The sequence below is a fragment of the Rhipicephalus microplus genome, chromosome X, assembly GCF_043290135.1.
Source record: "Rhipicephalus microplus isolate Deutch F79 chromosome X, USDA_Rmic, whole genome shotgun sequence".
Lineage (NCBI taxonomy): Eukaryota > Metazoa > Arthropoda > Arachnida > Ixodida > Ixodidae > Rhipicephalus > Rhipicephalus microplus.
The window spans coordinates 407,475,691-407,497,323 of NC_134710.1; the positions used below are offsets into that span (position 1 = coordinate 407,475,691).

The window sequence follows — 21,633 nt, forward strand, 5'->3', positions numbered from 1 at the left end:
CAAAAGCACTTGCATGAGCCAGCCATTTAATTTTGCGTCAAGAAAGAATGGAATGTCTAAACGTTTATCTCGCCTGTAATGCCACACATGTGCCTGATTGACAGGTGGTGCTTAGAAAGCACCACCTGTCAATCAGGCACATGTATGTGCAGATGAGTTTTGTATGTTAGAAAGGCGTTCATTTCCACTTGTAACACTGCACCGTGCGGCCAGCACTCCACAGAGTCTCTCTCGCAGGCCCTTGAAATAGCATTTGAGCATAGTCGCATTTGTAGGTGGCATCGGCCGCGCCGTCTGCTAAAACATAGCAGCTGTGCCGAGCCACGCTTGACTTGCAGCGAAGCTAAGTTCACTCGTGTTATGCGAATGCAAATCGAGTATCAAGCATGATTTTCAAGAAGCGCAGCGACTGTGCCTTGCTCTGTGCAGCTTTTCCTCCTCAAGTCTTTTTTTCTTTGTTACATGCAATCTCACGACTACAATAATTTAAACATTGGCCCTTACATGAGTAAAATCTCCAAGCTGAACTGGCACTACCCCCAATTAAGCAGGCTACTCAGCTCTTTTGTACCACACAGTTGAATATTTCTGTGATTCACGTTACTGTTTTCATCCGCTTAAAGTTGGGTGAGACAAAGCTTATAATAAAAAAAAAAGATAAGTTTGACTGCACTGCAAATTGAAGGCTCAAAGGAAACTTTCTACATCATTCCAAAGTTTGGAGGCAAGAAAAATTCAAAGCAATACGCAAGCCTTGGCACAAAAATGTGTATGCATGAGGGATGACATTTTTTTTTTTTTTGAGATCATGCACATCAGATTGGCTACGCCAGCAGATGTATTTTCATTTTTTTTCGCGCAAAGTGGCTAAAAAATAAATTTGTTCTAACTAAGTCGGCTAGCAGTTTTGCAACCCATGGGTTGCTAGGAATTAAAAAAAAGTCAGTTTTGCCGCAAGTGCGAAGAAATGAATGCGATAGCAATAACTTGGAATGTAACGCTGAGAACGGCTAGCAGATTGAAACGTGCAGCGCACTGCTCACGCACAAATGACGCACGAAAACAACATACACAGAACGAGAGCAAACTAACAATGTTTACTGCTCCACACTTAATGTGCTGTGTAAACACAAACGATGGACGAAACGTAATCACAAGTATAGATGAGTGCAAACTGACAAGTGTCCCAGTTTTTATACTTTGTTGTGTATGAAAAGTGCATTCTTTTCGTTAACAGGGGCCTCTGCAGCGGAGCGAAGTGACATTTGTAGGCCCTGGAAATAACGCAATCTTTCCGCTGAAAGTCGAAGGCCCACAATTTTCCCCACTGAAAGATAAGCGCGCACACACAAGCATCTACCCCCCCTCTCATTTGCAGGGCAAAGTACGTGTAGGAGATAAGCGGGTGTCACGCGTCCATCGGCGCATCGTGACGAGCTGAACGCACAGCCTGGGTGGCTTTTTCTTTCTTGAGTTTTCATATATATAGACACGTATACATATACGGTGAATGACGGCGGTGGCAGTAATGGTAAAAATCAGTTGAGACTGTCCATGTAATTGCTGTCGCACTAAAAAGGGAGTCAGCAGTGCTTCTTTTGTGAATTGATTGCTTGGTATGAGTTCAGCTAAAAAAGTCCGTTAGAACACTTCTTAATTTGTCTGCAAAATGGTACAAAGAATGTAGTTGCAAATGAGTGCTAAGTTAGGGCAGCATGTTGGCGAGTTAAATTCACTAGTGCATGAAGCATTAGTGCTGGTAACACCTGAATGTCATGTTATTTCTCTGAAATTGACAAACTGCTCACACCTTCAATGTTTATGGGTGAGTAACAAGTTTAGACATTTCCACATTTAGACTCTCATGTCGAACTTTTCATGTACTTGTCATTGATTTTGTGGTGCCGAACTTTTAGACTGATCAAAAACAATCGCATGAACAGTGGCAACATTGTGGCAACTGGCCACAAAGCAACTGAGTAGCTTAGTTCTCGGAGTTGTGGCACGGCTTGGAGTTTTTACTTATGCAGGGGCACACATTTATTACTAGGAAGGTCACATGAAGAAAAGAAAGCAAACACGAGAAGCAAAACCTCAACAGAACAAAGCACTGTCGCTGCACTTCTCGGGAACCATGTCGGATTCTCGATTTGCATGCACATAGCAAGTTGGCTTCACAGCAAAGCAAAAGAAATTCAGAGGAGCTGTTGCGGTTTAGCAGGCAATGTGGCAAAGGCACCACCTACAGCTGTCATTGCGCTTGCGTGCAAGTTTGTCCTAGCTCCACCGAGAGGCAGGCACTCTGCAGAGCGGCCGCATGGTGTGGTGTTACTGGTCGAAGTGTACGCCTCTGCACTTACCTGGATGTCGTACTTTCCTGTACTTTCTTGGAGTGGCTGGACGCCAAGTGCCGTCCAGCCCCCCCGGTTCTCATGCTCCAGCGCAGTGGTTCTCAGCCATGGATGTGTTGGAAACCCCTTGAGGACTGGTGGCAGTGATGGGAGGGGGGTACATAGGTAATTTGCGTGAAACAGGTGCATTTTATTGCTACCAAAAACATGATACAAACCTGCCACATCACTTCATTTTGTAAAAAAAAATGTAAAAGAAAAAAGCGAGTGAGTTTTCTGCGGATCATAAAAATGGAAACCACTGCTCCAGCGCATGCTGTTTGTAACCAGCCGTGTAGCTAGCATACTGGTCAAATGCGCTCTGCACAGCAGGTGTGCCAACTAAGTTCACAATGACAAACCCAACAACAAAAACGCAGCGACAGATGGTGGCGCACAAACGTTATGGTAGATGTTGCGAGTGCACAACGCCGTTGGTGCGGTGGGTGCGATTGCACTTTGCTTGACCCCTAAGATGGCGGGCGCGCAGCGTGCCTCTACGCTGCGCGCCTGCCATCTCGCTCCTGCCATTTCGGATGCCATGTGATTTGTTTTTTGCTTTGTTGTTTTGCCGCTGTGCATGCGTGGCGCTATCAACAAAGAGGTTTCTCCTGCATTCAACAGAAGGCGCTTTGCCACAAAAGGGGACACTTTCCAATTTTGATTGACATCGTCCACACTCGCGCTGCTCGCAACTGTTTAGCATTTTTGCCAAGCTATGTTATGACTTTCATTGCAGTGTTATTAAGTGATATAATGGCTTGATTTAGTATTGTTTTGATCATCAATATAACTTGCTATTATACCGAAATAAAATGAAGAGATACATTAAAAAAAGTTTTTTCTTTTTGAAGGACCAAGGTGTGGGGTGGATTCATTATGCAAGCGGGTTCATTACGTAAGTTAATACGGTAGTATGTATAGACTGACAATTCTGCTTGTGGTTTCGCATGTTTAGGTAAAAAGATTGGTAGAACACATGTTGCTGCCTCATTGTTATGTTATTGAAGTCGTGCCTTTTTTCTGAGCTCGTGTAGTACTTTGCTTCCCTTTTGGCCATTTTTGCCAAGTCTTGAATAATTTTTCAGCCATGGTATATGACCTTATCTTAAGATGCACACTCTTCTCCTTCTTCTTGTGCCCCCATCAACAACTTTACCTTATAATTATGACTACAATATATTAAAACTAATTTAGAAAATTGTACAGCAATGGATATGATCACTGCCATTTAGTTCACAGTGCTTGAAAGTTGTGCCCCATAGCAACTAGTAATATCTGCCATGCAGGACCTTGCTGGAAAAGGTGGCACAAGTGAATCTACCAGACATGGTTCGTGTAGGAAAAAAGTACCTGTCCACACTTTTTGACCCAGCCGCGTCCAAGCTGGTCATTTGCTGTCACCCATCCAAAGTCGATGATACAGTTGCTGCTTTCAAAGAGTATGTGCCATTATATTTTTTTTTCTGTGGGTTCAGTGTATGGGGACTGTGGAAGCTTGGAAAATTTTACGTTTGGTTCATTATTAATTCTGTAAGGTGTGTTCTGCTAAGAACCCCAGGCATATCTGGCAACAATGTTCAGTTTGGCTGAAAAAAAAATATGTGTTTAAGGTATGTCGTTCTCCCAGGAACAAAAAAATCATAGGATTGTGAAAAAAAAGATTTTGCCTTCGCCAATAAACGCAGATGTCCCAGCTGTGCTGGAACCAATTCAGATGAGATCCCACTAAAAAAGCTATTTTAGCCGTGGAGCTGAAAAATGTTTGTGACATACTGTGAACAGCATGCATTGCAAAATGTTGTTACCTTGAGGGAGGGCTGCGTCACTCGAGCAGCAGCTGCTAACGCAAGCACTGGCACGAGCTCTATCTCGGCAGACATCAGTAGGCGGCTGTTACACCCCTGTGTGTGCTCGGCTCTCACCAAATGCTTTGTTTTGAGATGACGTGCAGCACCAAAACTGCTTCACTCCCTGGAGCAATTGTACTTTCTTATACCGATGTGTTGTAGTTACATGAGATGAAGTCCAAAATAAATAGCTGTTAACCTCACTTCATATGTATAACATTAGAATTTGTAATGCAGTTTCACCCTTCCTGTGAAACTTTTTTTATTGTTTTTTTGTAGTACACATGGCATCTATGCAATTTTTTGTGCAATCCACACTGATGATTTTGGTGATGCATATTCAGCTTCTTCATTTCCCTGAAATACTAGCAACCTTTTTGGTTCTCTTCCTCATGCATTTGTGGTACTTTGCATTCCACATGCTGCCTTGGTAGCCTGACTTAAGCAGTTTTGGGCTGAGTACATATAAATTAACAAAAGTTTCATACAGTAAGTCCTCGCTATAACAAAGTGGGATATAACAAACTAATGGATATAATGAAGCAATTGTAATTGCCCTTGAAATTTTCATAGATGCCCATGTATTCAAAACCTCATTTTAACGAAGCGAAAATTTCCCCACATTTGATATAACGAACCATTCCTCGTCCACAATGAGCATTTACACATAATTCTAATGTATGTCAATTCAATATCCCATAGCGCGCGATGGTTTACGTCTCATCATGGCCGTGGTTTCAAAACTCGTGCCTTGCCGCTTGCCAACACGCGTGTGGGAGTGAGACTTCCTGCTTCTCTTTTCTTCTGAAACTAATGGACTCTCCCGTGCGGCAACTCGTGCGAGTCTGCCAGCCTCCCCTCTCCTGTAGAACTCGTTGACCCGCCCGCGCATCTGAACTTCTTCTCCCGTTCAACTCCGCGCTGTAAAGCCCTATACTATATACGAAGGTATATGGGCTTTACTGCGCTGGGGCCTTGCGCGCTGCCAGGGCAGCGGATATTGTGGCTTTCTTTTTTTGTCGTTGGCTGTAGAAGAGTCACACCACCTCTATCAGTTTCTGCCGCTAGACACGTCATGGACAGTGGCAGAGGCGAACGTAAGCGCAAAAATATAACAATCGAACAGAAGTCGGCAGTGTTGAAAGCCCCCGAGTCTGGCGTTAAAAAAAAAAAGTGGCAGAAGATTTCGGCGATGTGGATGCTGTGGGCAACCAGGCCCAGACATCATGGCATTCTCTCTTTGACACCGGCGTTGTGCCTGACTGTGACACTTTCTGCAAGTATGTTGGTGCCGATGCTGACGTGGTGACAACTGAAGAACTGTCAGATGCGGAAATTGTGCCCGTGGTGACGGGCATGCATGACGACACTGGCGAATGTGTCGTCACCCCCAGAGCCTAATGTTGGGGAACCTGACGTACGACGCCAGCGCAAGAGCTGGATGGGACAGACTTGTTGTGCCGCTACTTTGGTGCTTACGATGACGGCGAGGACGGTCTCGAAATAGCTGCTGCAGCTTAAAAGGCAGTCATCCGCGTGAGGAAGAGTCGCCAAAAGTCTATTAAGGAATGTTTATTATAAGTGATCTGCCAGCTGGTGTGCTGAATTTGGCGGTAATAAAGTGCATTGTTCTTTATTATTTTGCTAGTTTTCTTGCCTTCTGACGGCTGTTTTTCTCTGCGCAAAGGGCAGCTGTGATATTTGCTTGCGAGTACATTCTCTCTTGCTGGCTAATTGTTCCTAGATATGGATATTGGCTATAATGAACTAATGGTTATACAGTTAAACCTGATAATAACAAACCTCCATATAACGAATTCCTCTATATAACAAGGTTTTTCTATTCCTCGCCTTTGCTTCATAGAAGCACATGTATTTGTGACCTCTATGTGACAAAGTAACAGCAAGAGACAACCTTGATATTGTCGCGAAGGCAATGTGTCGCAGAAAGCTTTTTTGTTTTTCAGCTACAGCTGGAGTTCTTTCTTTGTCAGATGCTCCTGTTAAAGGCGCTATTTAACGACTTTTTTCGAGGAGGGAGCCTCAAGGAAGAATAAGAGTCTGATGACAAAAAGCTGAATCCGGTCAGTCACTGTGGGCCACACACCCCAAACGAGTGAGCCCCCGCTTGGGTCCTCTGGGGCAATCGGGGACCGAAATTTGAGCACTTGTTTGCGCGTCAAGGCTGTTTTAGAGAATATGCTCGTTTCAAGAAGCTGCCACAGTTTTTTTGCGAGGCAGGATTCACGCGACCATGAAAACTCGTGTTGGGATTGGTTATCCTCGACTTGCCTGATTGGTCCTTATAAGCCGTTTTCTTATTGGTGCAAAGCAGTGGTCTTCCGCGCACCCGTGGATGCTTGAAAACCTTTTTTACGCAACAACTCGGGCTCTTTTTGGGGAGAGCGGACTCGGGGTCAACAGCGCTTCTGGCCACCAGAGACCACTCATGCAAGCCGAGAGGTAGGCCATCATTTCTCGAGTTTTGTATTTGTGACTTAGGGCATTGTGTAAATTTAACTTGTATTAGATAAATAAACCCCCAATGAGTGCTCCCTGAAATCATCGTGTCGACTTGTGATCACTTGCCTGTGCGAAATTTCTCCCACACTTCTTCGTCTCGACGGTCTTCAAATGTGTCTAGCTTAAACAACCCCAAAGTTTTGCTACAAAGTAGTGGAGGTGTGGGGTAGCGATATTGCCGCTCTGAAATTATGCCCCGAGTCAATAACAAGCATCAGGAAACAACCTCGAACTTTTATACTATGACGAAACCCCCTACCTTTCTCTCTGCTATGTATACCCCCCATGCAAAATCTTTCGTCGGACCCCTAGTGTTCAGAGGCGCGCCGGAGGAATCTATTTCTGAGTGGCTACTTTGCTACGAGCATGTAGTATCATTGAATAATTGGGACCAAGCCACAAAGGTTAAATTTTCATATTTGGCACTAGATGGGGATGCAAAAAAGTGGCACACGACACAAATTCTAATGGGTGCCCCAAATTCATGGGAAGAGTGGGCGACACTCTTGAAAACTTCATTCACAAGTCGGCACTTGATTGAGATCGCCCATTTGCATCTGCAAAACCGGACCCAGCTACCTTCCGAAACCCCCAAGCAGTATTATTATGATGTCACACAACTTTGTGCTAGAGTCAACCCGTCTATGACAGAATACGATCGGTTGCGGCACCTTTTGCGCGGTTTGCGCCCGGACATTCAAGAAAAAAACATAATTGCAAACCCAGAAACCTACGCTGTTTTACTTCAAATTTTGCAGTGCACTAATGTAGTATCTTTATTGAGTCCTGCGTCAGGGCCCCAGCCAATTGGCACCTACTATTCTACCAGCCTGCAGTCATGGACGCAAAACATCGCACCTCTGGTTGGAATGGCACCTCGCAGCAACAATACAGCCCCTCCGTGTGTCGCCAGCTGAGCCGCGGCCGAGTTGCGTTGCCCGCGGGAGGCTCCCGACCGCGAAAGAGAGCTAAAGGCAATTGCTGACTCCATCGCGTTGCTTTCTGACTGGCTCAAAAGCATCAAGGATGAGATGCGTCGTCCTCCAATGCCTTGGCCACCGCGAAATACCCCGCACAGACGGCCGTCCCCGATGCCAAATTTGCCGCCGCATAGGCCACATAGCAGAACAATGCTGGCAGCGGTTTCAAGATGGCAGGAATGATCAAGCGGTGTTCATTGAGAACCAGAATGGACAGCACAACCCTTCGGGAAACGAGAACGGCTGGGCCTAGGGAGCCAGCCCGGCCACCCCATCGGTACATTGTTGGAAAGTCAGCTTCTTGCAGTCCCTACACAAGCCAATGGTACAGGTGCACAGCTTGTAATTGGCACCGGCTTCTCCATAAGTGTAATCTCAGAAGGTTAGCCAACAAAATATGTGCTACATCAAAATTGAGAAAAGACATATATAAGAGGAATTGGCGGAGTTGTGCTCACTCCCCGCCGTGAAGCCGAAGTAAGACTTGAATTGGGCTCCACCAATATTCATGAGACATTTTTGGTAGTGAAGGATAGCTCGAACGAGCTGCTAGGTGGCCTTCCTTTCTCGAGAGCAGCACGACTTCTTATTGATTTCTCGAAGAAAGAGCTCGCACTCAATGGGGAAGTTTTCTGGCTAAGTGTAAACTCAGGTGCCCCCTGAACACAATGTGGTCCTTATAGTGTGGTGATCTCCTTATAGTAAGAGCACATTCGTATTGAAGCACGCGTAGAGGTGGCTGTTGAAATGAGTCGCGAGAGGTGGAGTTCACCTTGTCGAACGGAACAGCACGCTCAGAGCTGACTCCAAGTGGCACGCACAGTAACAAGGATTGTGCATGGGAAAGGCCTCAATCGTATTGCTAATCCCACCATGTCGCCAGTAAATCTCCTCGGCAGAACAAAGCTTGGATGGGTTTCGTCCATTCATTACGCGTAGCTGGCAATTACGGCTCCACAGAATGATCAAGTGCCCCAAGAATTCTTTATAGAGACTGGGGATCACCTACAGTTATCTGAACGAGAGAAGCTGCTGTCGCTCATTGAGAAGTACCGTCATCTTTTCACAAGCACTGATAACCCCATCCGGCAAACGCGTGTCGCTGAATACTTGATCGACACAGGCGATTCTCGACCCATTCATCAGCACCCATATCGTCATTCCCCTTTTGAAAGGCAACGAATGGAGCAACAAGTTGAAGAAATGCTTCGCGATTAGAGAGTCACACAGTCCTTGGTAATCGCCTGTTGTCTCGTGAAGAAGCCAAATGGGACTTGGCGTTTCTGCATCGACTTCCGAAGGGTTAATGAGGTCACTAATAATGATGTGCAACCCCTGCCGCAAATTGATGACATTCTTGACGTGCTTCAGGGGTCAAAATACTTGACTACACTTGATCCCACATCAGACTACTGGCAAGTGGGTATCAAAGAGGAAGATAAGCAAAAGACCGCATTTGCCTGTGGACCCGGCCTCTATGAATTCAATGTTGTCGCGTTCGGCCTGTGCAGTGCCCCGGCCACATTCCAGAGAATGATTAACAAAGTCTTTAGCGGCCTCCTATGGATGGTTCGTTTGGCCTACTTGGAGGACATTGTAATTTTCTCCGAAACCATGGCAACTCGTTCGGAAGATTTGGAAAGTGCCTTTTCGGCATTGGACTCGGCAAACTTGTGACTGAAGCTTGAAAAATGTAGCTTCAACCATCAGGAAATTAACTATCTCGGACACATACTCACAGGCGAAAGCATCCGGCCAGACCCTGATAAAGTAGCAGCCATTGAAAAATTCTCCAAGCCACGAAATAAGAAGGGTGTGCAAAGTTTACTCAGAATTTGTAACTACTATCGGCGTTTCATCAAAAGATTTTTCTCACATTTATCGACCTCTAACAAACATAACTAAAAAGGATGTTCCTTTCGTCTAGGATGCGGCTTGCGAAGCCGCGATGCAATCGCTCAAAGAGAAGCTGATCACAGCCCCAGTTTTGCATCAGTTAGAGCCGGGAAAGTCAATAGAGGTGCACACTGATGCCTGTGATTATAGCATTAGTGCCGTCCTTGTTCAAAAAATCGGAGCTCAAGAACAAGTCATCGTCTATGCCAGTTGCCATCTTAACAAGGCTGAGATGAACTACAGCACGACTGAAAAGGATGCCTCGCCGTCGTGTACGCCTGCGGACAATTTCGGCCGTACATTTTTGGTGCTAAATTCGCTGTCGTAACTGACCAAGCGAGCCTGGCTTGGCTGATGAAAGTAAGGAATCTAAACGGTCGTCTCATGCGCTGGTCACTATTGCTTCAGGAATTCGACATAACTTTGCGACACGGCCCTGGCCTCAAGAATGGAAATGTCGACACGCTGTCCCGCCTTCCTCACGATCCCGCACTGGTAAGCGAAGAAAACCCTTTACCATTGCTGGTCCTGGATCAGGTGGATGTTGGGAAAAAGCAGAGGGCAGACCCTCTGATGAGAGATATTGTGCAGCACCTCGAGCACCCGTATGCCCCCTTTGTTAGGAAAACTTAAAGAACGGCCCGGAGCTTCTGGTTGATCGATGGTGTACTGTATCGGAAGACGAAAGGCTTCCAGGAAAATCGCGTGGCACCCGTGATCCCTAAGTGCTTGAGATCCAAGATTTTAAGACACTGCCAAGACGTGCCCACGGCAGGCCACTTGGGTGTTAAGCACACATGGAATAAAGTGCGTTGCCACTCTTTCTGGCCGAAAATGTTGTCAGCAAGTATGTTCTCTCCTGCCCTGACTGACAGACGCGAAAGCAACCACCTGGAAGGCCGGCCGGTTTTTTTCAACCAATCCCACCTGCAGGTCGACCCTTTCAACTGGTGGGCGTGAACTTTATTGGACCTTTCACTAAGTCCAAATCAGGGAACCGCTACATTGTCGTGATTACCAACTACCATACCAAATAGCTCAAGGCTGTCATATGTCAGGCGGCCACTGCTGCAGAAATAGCAAGGGTGTTCGTTGAAAAGGTCGTGCTGCGTCATGGTGCACCGGAGAAAGTGATAAGCCATCGTAAACAACATTTTGTCGCCAACTTGACCGAGGAAATTTTCCGGCTCGTGGGTAGCGAACATGCCATCACAACAGCATACCACCCACAGGCCAAGGGTTTGTCCGAGCGTTTTAACCGCACGTTGGCTGACATGCTCAGCATGTATGTTTCCTCGCACCACCGCGACTGGGATGAATGTTTGTGGTACGCCCTTTTTGTGTACAGTTTTTCCACTCACGAGACAGCCGGATTCACGCCCTTCTTTCTGCTTCACGGACATGAGCCAACGCTACCTGTAGATGTTTGATCTGGCGCACAACGTGGATTCGACTACACCCTGGATGCTATCAAAGTGGCTCGATGACTCCAGCAGGCTTGAAGACTAGTAAAAGAACGGGAGAGGCGTCAGCAGGAGAAGAACAAACCCAGCTATGATGCTAAACGATGAAGTGTTGTTTACCACGAGGGCGACCTGGTATACTTGTGAACTCCCTCCCAGGCCAAAGGGAAGACAACCAAGTTTCTTCTCAGATACCACGGACCTTTCCGTCTCGTGCGCCGGGTAACCACAAATAACTGGGAGGTGGTAGACCAAACTGGAAGAAAACGTGACGTTGTTAATCTGGAGCATTTAAAATCCTGCCACGTCCAATGCTCTTTTGATGCCACTGTCGCAGAGGATGAATCTAGTGATAATTGGGAGGTTCACGATCGAGGTGGTGATGTCAGCAAGTGCAGTGCAAGGGGTGATATCTGCAAACAACATCAAGGTGTTCACGTGCGTGGGTGCAGTGCGAACAGTGATGAACTGGAATAGCATCTAAATGTTGCGTGCGAGTGCAGTCCGCGAGTGGGTCAAGAACTTTGTTTGCGACTTGGTGTGCGCGGGACTGAGGCCAGTGCTCCAGTACAACAGCGCGAAGGCTCCGACACTGACACTGAACTTTACACCGACTGGAAGACATTTTCAAGTAATAACAACGCACAACAGAATGTTGGCGCCTATGACACAGACACTGACTTGTATAGCAGTGCCGACGAGTGAACTCTATATATTTCTGTTTCCGATTATTTTTTTTGTTTTTTATTTGCAGTTTTAAATATGTTATTGTTTTAACCTTTTCACCTTTTAGACACGTGTATACGCATCTTTAAATAAGCCCCTTACACTTTTGTTGAATACAAAACCTTTTTGTGTTTTTAGTCCATTTGTTTTCACGTTTTTCAGATAAAACAAGTGGGTCACTTTTTTTTGTAGGCAGGAGGTGTCACCAAGGCAATATCTCGTGGAAAGCTTTTTTTTTCAGCTACAGCTGGAGTTCTTTTTTTGCCAGATGCTCCTGTTTGAGGCGCTATTTAACGACTTTTCTCGAGGAGGGAGCCTCAAGGAAGAATGAGAGTCTGAAGAGAAAAAGCTGCATCCGGTCCGTCACTACGGGCCTTGCGCCCCAAACGAGTGAGCCGCCGCTTGGGTCCTTCGGGGCAATCGAGGACCGAAATTTGAGTACTTGTTTGCGCGTCAAGGCTGTTTTAGAGAATGGGCCCGTTTCAAGAAGCTGCTACAGTTGTGTTGCGAGGCAGGATTCACGCGGCCATGAAAACTCATGTTGGGATTGGTTATGCTCGGCTTGTCTGATTGGTCCGTATAAGCCGTTATCCAATTGCTGCAAAACAGTGGCCCTCCGCGCGGTCCGCGCACCCATGGATGCTGGAAATCTTTATTTCAGCAGCGATTTGAGCCCTTTTTGGAGAGAGCACACTCGGGGTCAACAGAAAATCTCACCACCGGAGACCTGTCATGCAAGCTGAGGGGTATGCCTGCATTTTTCGTGTTTTGTATTTGTGACTTAGTGCATTGTGTAAATTTAAGTTGTATTAGATAAATAAACCCCCAATGAGTGCTCCCCGAAATCATCGTGTCGACTTGTGATCGCTTTCCTGTGCGGAATTGCTCCCGCACTTCTTCGTCTCGACGGCCTTCAGATGTGTCTAGCCTAAACAACCCCGAAGTTTCGCTACAATATAACGAATTTTTCCCATGGGAAGTCTAGGAATTTTGCTCCGCATTTTGTCAATTTGATACAAACATGCATCTTCCACGGCTGCCCTGCTGCCGATGAACGGCACGCACAGCACACCAGGCCAGAGCGAGCGCTCATTATTGCGCGCTGCTATAGTGTACTAGAATATAGGGTGGTGTGTTCAGCGAGGAGCTGTAGCTCCCACAGTTGGTATCGACAGCCGCGAGATGGCATCACCTTAGCATGGGCTGTCACCTCACGCATGGCCCTTTATGTACTTCTGTGCTTTTATATTAGTAATAGCAGAGGTTTAACGTCCCAAAACCACGATATGATTATAAGAGACGCCGTAGATGAGTGCTCCGGAAATTCGACCACCTGGGGTGCTTCAACGTGCATCTAAATCTAGGTGCACGTACCTCAGTATTTGCGCCTCTGCCGAAAATGCAGCCGCTGCGACCGGGATTCGATCTCGTGACATGCGCTTGCATACATCACGCTTAATAGTCTTGTGTTTAATTGCTGATGCGTCCGCGAAAGCTTTCTGATTGGGTGTGATCATATTGCAGTCAAAACAAAACGAAATGTCCAAGCTGCAACGCACGGTCCGAACGCAGGCAAACGACGGCAAAGGAGTCATCCCTCGGGAAACCGCCTGCAGTTTTTCAAGTTCGGTTGGTGAACGAATAAAAAATTAGGAAGATCGAGGTATCAAAGGAGCATCCATAAACCCAAAAGTTTCTTGTTATATTACTGCTATATGGAGTCATAGTCTGCACACTGCGACAGCTTCGACTTCCTTCGTTATGCCTGCGGCACCGTTCTTGTCGATAGTTGCATCATTTAATTGTAATTATGTGGCTAAGGTGACAAAACTGCCATTTGATTGAGAAGCATGCCGTAGCTGGAGACTTGGGAACAATTTTGACAATTTTGGGTCCTTCAACAATTACGTGCCCACCGAGATACTGCTGCTGTGGCCGGGATATTGCACTGTACAGTCAAAAGGAAACATCACTTGGCACTACTGTCAGACTGAAAGAAGAAACCCTTTATTTACGAGCGCGCATGCTACAGTGAGTAGTAACACCGACAAATTCTTCGCCATTCTGTGGAATTATCAGTTCACGATCACTTGATCACGGTGGCACCTTTATGAACACCGACTGAATTTCGCATGCATTTTTTTGTTCATTGTACCTCTCGAGACTGGTTGATATCATTCACGAAAAAATGAAGTCATGGCAGCACGTAAATTTTTGCTCTCTTTGACACGGGATGCGGTGCAATCGAGCTCATATAAATTGAAAGTAAACACAGCTTGATTAGCGTTCCAGCGAAGCTGCAGTCCCTATAGTGTTCGCCACATCGGGTTCGTAGTCGCCCTGCCGCGGTGGTCTAGTGGCTAAGGTACTTGGCTGCTGACCTGCAGGTCGCGGGATCGAATCATGGCTGCGGCGGCTGCATTTCCGATGGAGGCGGAAATGTTGTAGGCCCGTGTGCTCAGATTTGGGTGCATGGTAAAGAACCCCAGGTGGTCGAAATTTCTGGAGCCCTTCACTACAGTGTCTCTCATAATCATACGGTGGTTTTGGGACGTTAAACCCCACATATCAGTCATAAATCGGGTTCGTAGCCTGCAAAAAGGTTCATCGGTGAACCTGAATCAGTGGCCTTACGGTCAACACATGGTGCTGCAGTTTCCTTGGAGATGGTATAGATTCAACCGTCGAGTTCTTCCGCTTTCTCGGAGGTCTTGGATGCTGCGCTTTCTTCGATGAGTAGCTTGGAGCGTTGGTCATCGGCACGGCGTCCGGCGTCAGCTCTGGTCTCCTACGTGGTACACGATGTTCTGGTCTCCTACGTGACACGCAAATGGAGTTTTAGAATATCGTTTGCAAGCGCTGCCGGCGTTGCAGGTGCCGTATAAGTTTTAGAATAGCGTTTGCCCTGCTGTGAACCGCAACCCACGATAGCAGCGACACCGTAGTTTTGAAACCAGCACTTGCGGGCTACATGCATGCCGCGATCGCCGCACGCAATTTCAGATTTTCTACGTGCGATCCGCGAACACGAACGCCGACTCACGTTACGACGCATGTGTTGTGGCAACGACGCACCGCGAGGGCTCTCGGTGCGCTATTCTAAAATTTCCTTATAACTTGCACGTGGTCTCCGTGAACGCATGAAGGCTCGAAGTGTATCTCACATACAGAGCAGCTTTCCTTCAAAGTCCCATCCGTTTAATGTAAATTCTGTTCCCAAACCAAGCTTCCTCTGTGCTTCGTCTTTGGGTGCAGCGAAAAGCGATGACTGCTCACCTTTTTCCAAAGGTATACCCTGTTTCGCACCTAGGTGCAAAGCAGTGTCGTTGCTGCCGATGATTCAGCATTGCCTCACTGTCGCGTGGCCAGCAAAAACATTGCCAGAAAAACTTTCATTAAGCGAGCGCGAACGCAAGCAACATGTTACTGAACAGCACCCGAGAAGGCAGAGCGGCACGGAGCTGACAATCCTGCCAGCCCATCCTGGCAGCGCCACCTTGAAAACCGGTTTTTTTTCCACGTGTGTTGCTTCACGCGATGCATGGCAAGGGAGGGTGCATGGACAGACTACCCTATATTCTTGTACACTATAGCACCGCTGAGCGCGATGCGGGCAGGCAGGCCTGCATACCATAAGCCGGCGTTGCCACCACCTGCCACTCTCATTGCCGCGGGCGCACGTACGCGTGGTGTGCCTTCCCCCTCCCCCTCACGCTTTAAACCAAATTAAAAAATAGTAAAATTAACCAAATAGTTTTACGTGGTATTCGTTTATGTGTTCGTGTCGTTCGCTCTTCATTTTCTACGCTGTGCACGCATGCATAGTGTCACTGCACGTGCATGGTGTGGCCCCCAACGACGTTAAGCTTTGCTTTTTTTTATTACGATATAGCAATTATATGGGCAGTCTCGGCTGGTTTTTTACCGGCGCTGCAGCTGTCATTCAGCGTATAAGTATCTATCTATATGAATACTCAAAAAAAACATTTGGCCCTGTTTCTGCATGTAATCTGCAAATGTCGTCGAAAGACAATAGTCTTGTGTGTGGAGAGAGTGAACAAAACATTTTTTTTATGTTCTGTGCAAGAAAATCGGTGAATGGTATTCCGGAGGCGCTGCGTTAGAGTACCTCGAGCGTGCTACGGCGGCGAACGAGCGCATCAAGTCATGACACATGTGAGACCTGAGCACCATCTGGCAGTTCTTTTTGGAAAACAAAGCACGTGGCCCTGAGACGGGCGTGCGTGCCCTTCTCAGCGGTGATGAGGTGCAGAACGCAAGGAGACGGGTAGGTGCCACCACCGTGGCGTCCTAGCAAAGCGTTGGAAACACTCTCTTCTTCGTGCAAGCGTTGCATGGTCATCGCAGCGTGATAAGAGCTACATTCATTAGAATTACTTACGTATGCCTTTTCTAGTAAAAGAGGAACACGCAGAATATAGGTGTGTTGTTATGTTGCCTCAGATATGCGCAATAATTGCTTTTTAGTTGACAATCGCACACATATGTACGCTGCTCTTCGAGCAACATTGGTGGGGGCTGCGGATGGGGTCGGCCGTGCAGGGTATCTGCTGGTGCTGTTTAGAGTACCCGGATCGCTGTATCGGTGGACAAATAGACAAATATACAGACAGACAGACCAAAGTTTTAAAGAGTATAGTTTTTCTTGGGGACCTTCGAGAGAAAAATTTTGGTCTGTCTGTCTGTACTTTTGTCTGTTTGTCCGTCCTAACGCTACTTCAAACAGCACCACACGGCCAACCCCATTCGCAGCGCCCACTAATAATGCTCAAGGTTTAGCGTTCATAGTTGTGCGATTGTGAATTAAAAAAGCAAATAGTGCGCATATCTGAGGTACCATAATACCACGTCTATGTTTTGTGTGACTGTCTTTATATGAGAAGAAGCACACATGAGTAACTCTAAGGACTGTAGTGTTTATCGCGCTGCGCTGACAGTGCTTTGCATTCTAAAATTTTCACCTCCAAGAGTGGCGCGCATTTTTCTCCGCGATCGCGCACGCCTTCGTTTTCGAAAATAACTGCCAGATGGCGCTCGGGTCTAAGTACGAATCCTCAACCTCACTATTTAAGGTGAAAAAATGAATCTAGTTTTTGGTTCATTAAGTATTACGGCTTGGTGGCGCTAGCCACCACCCGATCTAAAGGGTAAAGCCATATTCACCCATTTTACATGCGCTTGTTTGCCTCCGCTACACGCTCGAGGCACTCTAGCGCAACACCTTCAAAATACCATTCACCGATTTTCTTGCACAGAACACCAAATAAACGTTTCGTTCACCCTCTCCAGACGCAAGACTATCGTCTTTTGACGACATTTACAGTGTAACATCTAGATTCGCGAGCGAATTTTTGCGTGGAAGGTCTCCAAGAAACACTATCGTCTTAAATGCCGTCTTTAAAAAAAGGCCGCCCGCGCTCGGCGCCCAGCTTGTCACGATGCGGCGGCGCGTGCTGATCACCCACGCGTACTTTGCCCAGCGGAAAGGGGGGGGGGGGGATGCTTGTGCGCTGCGCTTATTTTTCGGCGGGGAGAATCGCGTGCCTTCGACCTTGGCCAGAACAATTGGGTTTGGTTGCTGGGCGCACAAAGCTCACTTTGCTCGATAGACAGGGGCTGTGTGTAAAAAGAGTGTGCTCTTCAAACACAGTGAAGTAACAACGGGGGTATTTGTTAGTTCGCATTTATATCTGTACCTGTGATTACGTTTCATCCGTCGTTTTTGTTTTTGTTTAAACAGCGCGTTGATTGTTGCGCGGTAAACGGTGTTCGCTCTTGTTATGTGTATGTTGTTTTTGCGCGTCATTTGTGCTTGAGCAGCGCGCTGCATGCTTCGGTCTGCTTGCCGCTCTCAGCGTTACATTCAAAGTTGTTATTGCTTCATCCTTGCGGCGATAGTGTGACTTCACTTAATTTCGGAAAACCGTATCATTACCACCGAGGGGTTGTCAGATTAGGCGCTGATAAAAACTCCCTGAGACCACGGTGACGACGGATCTTTGGAGGTCTAGTCGTCCTGCGCTTCCGTCTTTAGCCGTGCCGTGAGTTCGCAGGGTGGTAGCTTTCGCGATTAGTCGATTAGTTTTGGCAACAGGACGGCGCGTTGAATGCAATGCAATGAACGGGATAGCAAAAAAACATTATGATGTTATTAGAAGTAAGGCTGGCAGCCAACTCTTTTGGATCTCATATCGCGGAACTCCTACAAAACGCCGCTGTGAGCAAATACGGCCGCTCCAGGTTGAAGTGCTCTTTTCACACCTTCCATTCGCGTAGGAAACGCACTGATACTCGCTGAGATAGCAAGCGTGCCAGTGATCGCGACCACCCTTGAAATCTAAGTTCATTATTGCTACTCGAGTGATCCCCCGTCCCCTCCCCCTACCCGCGTTGTTTCACGCTTGTTCAAGACGGGTGGTTCACTTTGAACATTCGACGGCAGTTTTAACACATGGGAGATGTTATCTTATGCACTTTCCAGGCGATATGGATGGGCCGACTCATTTGTTCTCTGCGAGCACTCTTACGCTTTTAACCACTCGTGAAAGTTACTATTCGCGGAGGCATGTTACCAATCTGGACTTGTTAAGAAACATGGCGGCGACAGCAAAAACCTGCTGAGAGTGCCCATATAATTGCTATCAGAATAATATCGCAGTTTTTTTACTGTAACGTAAGTGTTTTGGGTTAGCTCTGCCTTGAGTTGCCCTTTCGTTTTGTTTGTGCGTTTATTTTCCAAATTTTCGTACCGAACCTGCACATAACGAAATTCTCTTTACACCGAATTTTCTGGGATTTTGTCAATTTCGTGATATCCAGGTTTAACAAAGTAATTACGACTCCCCCTTCAACTTTGTTATAACGAGGTTTGACTGTACCTATAATTCATCCATACATTTTCTGAAATGAATGAGCGAGTTCTGATTGTGTGTTTTTTTTTTCTAATGAACTATTTTATTACCGCGCAAAAATGATTATTTTTGATTTCTCAGGAAGATTGTTTCTGCCTGTTTAAAAAAGAACTAATGCACACATTGTGGCATACGAAATTTTGCACAATGCAATGTTCTTTCCAAGAAATTTGTTCTATTTTGCACAATCAAATGCTGTATCCAAAAAAATTTGTTATAGAGCAACTAAAATATTTTAGAATAGATAAAAATGTGATAAGCATGTGATTTTTGGTGGCCAGCTAGTTAACAGTGCAATAAAAAAGACTATAAATGCAAAAATATTCAAAACAAAGAAAATTCAGAATGTACATTTTGAAGATAACTGACCCAGACACAGTACAAGAAATAATAAATGTTGTACATAATGTTCCTATTCAAATAGACAAACAAAATCAGAACCTAGGTGCTGCCTCGTTCGTGCCATGTGGTGAGGCATTGCTTCATTGTTTGTGAGACACAAATGAACTTGTACACTTTTCTCACTGAAATTTTGCTTTTTTTGTGTGATAAGAGTCTCCAGGTCTTCCAATATAGACGGATGCTCATGATGTGAATAATCCCTCTATAAATCAAATGTATAATGATGTTCGCTATTTCATCTAGCATCACCTTCTTCCATGAGCCAGCTCACTCTGCGTATTCATATGCATCCATATTCATCCATATGAATATGCATCCAAGCATATTTCTTAGCATTTTGCACATCCTCTTAAAAAAGAAAGAATATTGCGCACAGTTCTAAAACATTTTGCTCTTCTCTGTAGTCAGGGCCAAGATGTGCTCCAATGGCCTTGTTGTTGTTAGAAGCTCTGCAGCCAACACCAGCACACCGCTCTCCAGCGACTCCTAAGTAACTAGAATAGCAATAAGATTGGGCACAAAGGTCGGCAGCTACGCACTTGCAGCGGAGGAGACAAGTTGAGGTTTTAAATAAAACAAATCTATGAATGGCTGCGGATGTCTCAGGCTGACACACAACATCGTCGCCATGAAAGCTTACGCTGAGGTGCTGTCATCCTCGAACTCTAAGCTCATCCTCACTCAATTCAGGTGCGGTTGCAAGACAGTTTTGAACGCTGCGTGTGTTTTTCAGCACTAGTGCACACCCATGCGCTTGCGGATGATGCCATAGGAGCGACTAATGACACCAGATGTGACTATGTGTCTGATATAACAGTACAAGCTAAAACAAAGCTGTTGCAAACTGGCTGAGAATACAACCTCGGCACTTTCAACATGCGGCGGACCTTCAGGAATATTTTTTATAGAAAAATTTTCCTGGACTCCTAGCAACTGCTCTCTATTGAATAGCTGGCATAAATTTCTGGCAATTATTACTGCTCCACACTGCCTAATTGTGTAGCTGACACAGTTCGATATTTGATTTTCAAAGGTTCTTCTTATTACATAACTGCGATGTTACAGTAGCATAATCACGAGGGGCATGCACTTTTGTCAAGTTCGCCAGCCTAGTGCAGATTTTCAACAACACATGCACATTGGTTCGCACAAAGGTCTGCCAAAAATTACTATGTTGCCAAAACGTGCAAATTCCAATTGATTCTGGAAGTTGAGTGGCTGAACTAACTACCTGAAACTACCTTAGTGGATGTGCGTGAAACAAATTTAACATGCCAAATCGACAATCCAGAATGTCGATCAGTGGTGATCGATTTGAATAGGCATGGTAACGAAAGAAAAAAATAAAGAAGAAAAGAGGATTGTCGCCGAGCTACGAAGGAATGGCTACACAGAAGCGTTCATCCGCCGGGCGTCACGCCGTTTGTCGAGACGACAACCACCGCACCGCGGGAAGACACCTGCAAGCGACACACCGCCCGACCCCCTTTCCGCCCTGGCCACACCACCGCACACGAGAGAAACGAAGACGCCAAACAAACGCGTCGCCATTCCATATGTGCCGGGCATAAGTGAACAGCTCTCGAGAGTCCTAGGAAAAGCCGGGGTCACGGTTATCCATAAACCTGTTTCGACGCTCGCTCGCTTGCTACCGCGGCCGAAAGACCGACCTCCGAGGGAGCTACACCCGGGCGTTGTCTACAAAGTGTCGTGTTCTGGGTGTCCAGCCTGCTACATAGGCGAGAGCAAGTGTTTCCCGGAAAGAATGCGCCAACACAAGAACGACGTCAGGAAGATGGAAGTGCAACGTAGCGCTCTGGCGGAGCACTGCGAGAAGCACGACCATAAAATTGACTTAGACGGCGCTTCTGTTATTGAAACAGAACGGAATTTGGGAAAGAGGCTCTTGCTCGAGTCTTGGCACATTCAGCATACGCCTGCCAACGTGAACCGCTCGCTGGGAACAATGCCTTCGGTGTACGTTCACGGTCTCCGAAACGTGGTGGAAAGGGAAAGCCGGAGCCGTGGTGAGAGAACACGACGCGACGACACTTCCATGACCAAGACAGTCACCCCCTGAGGAAGGGACCGAGTCGGTCTCGAAACGTCGGGCTCTTTTTGAACTGTGGCTGGAGCGTTTTCAATTTTCTAAACTTTTCTACCCAGCCAGACAGATTGCTGTCAAAATGTTTACGTTTAAGAGTGAACAAGCATTGAATGAATGAAGTATCACTGTAGTCTTCTGTTACATTGCGGCAACAGCTATGTCAGATTCTGAAATTAACCTGAGTACGGTAACTAACTGGATCTAATATTTTGTAGCGATGCCTTTTTGCGTTTTTCATGTTTTTTCAGTGGGAAGGAAAATGTACAGCCCATGTTATCAATGAGGTGGGCAAGCTGTGAGTAGTGAATGATGAATACTGGCATAGAACAAGGAAAAGCCATCACTGCAGAATATTTGCCTTAGT

General features: G+C 46.4%; 1 protein-coding gene across 1 annotated transcript in view; it reads left to right on the plus strand.

Moving 5' to 3' along the window:
• The window catches only part of LOC119160965 (uncharacterized protein C05D11.1), a 269,272-nt gene that overhangs the window by 244,108 nt on the left and 3,531 nt on the right, over positions 1–21,633 (plus strand). Inside the window, exon 20 of the mRNA XM_037413256.2 lies at positions 3,680–3,832. Coding sequence (XP_037269153.2) covers positions 3,680–3,832 — 153 coding nt within the window. The remainder of the gene's footprint in view (positions 1–3,679; positions 3,833–21,633) is intronic.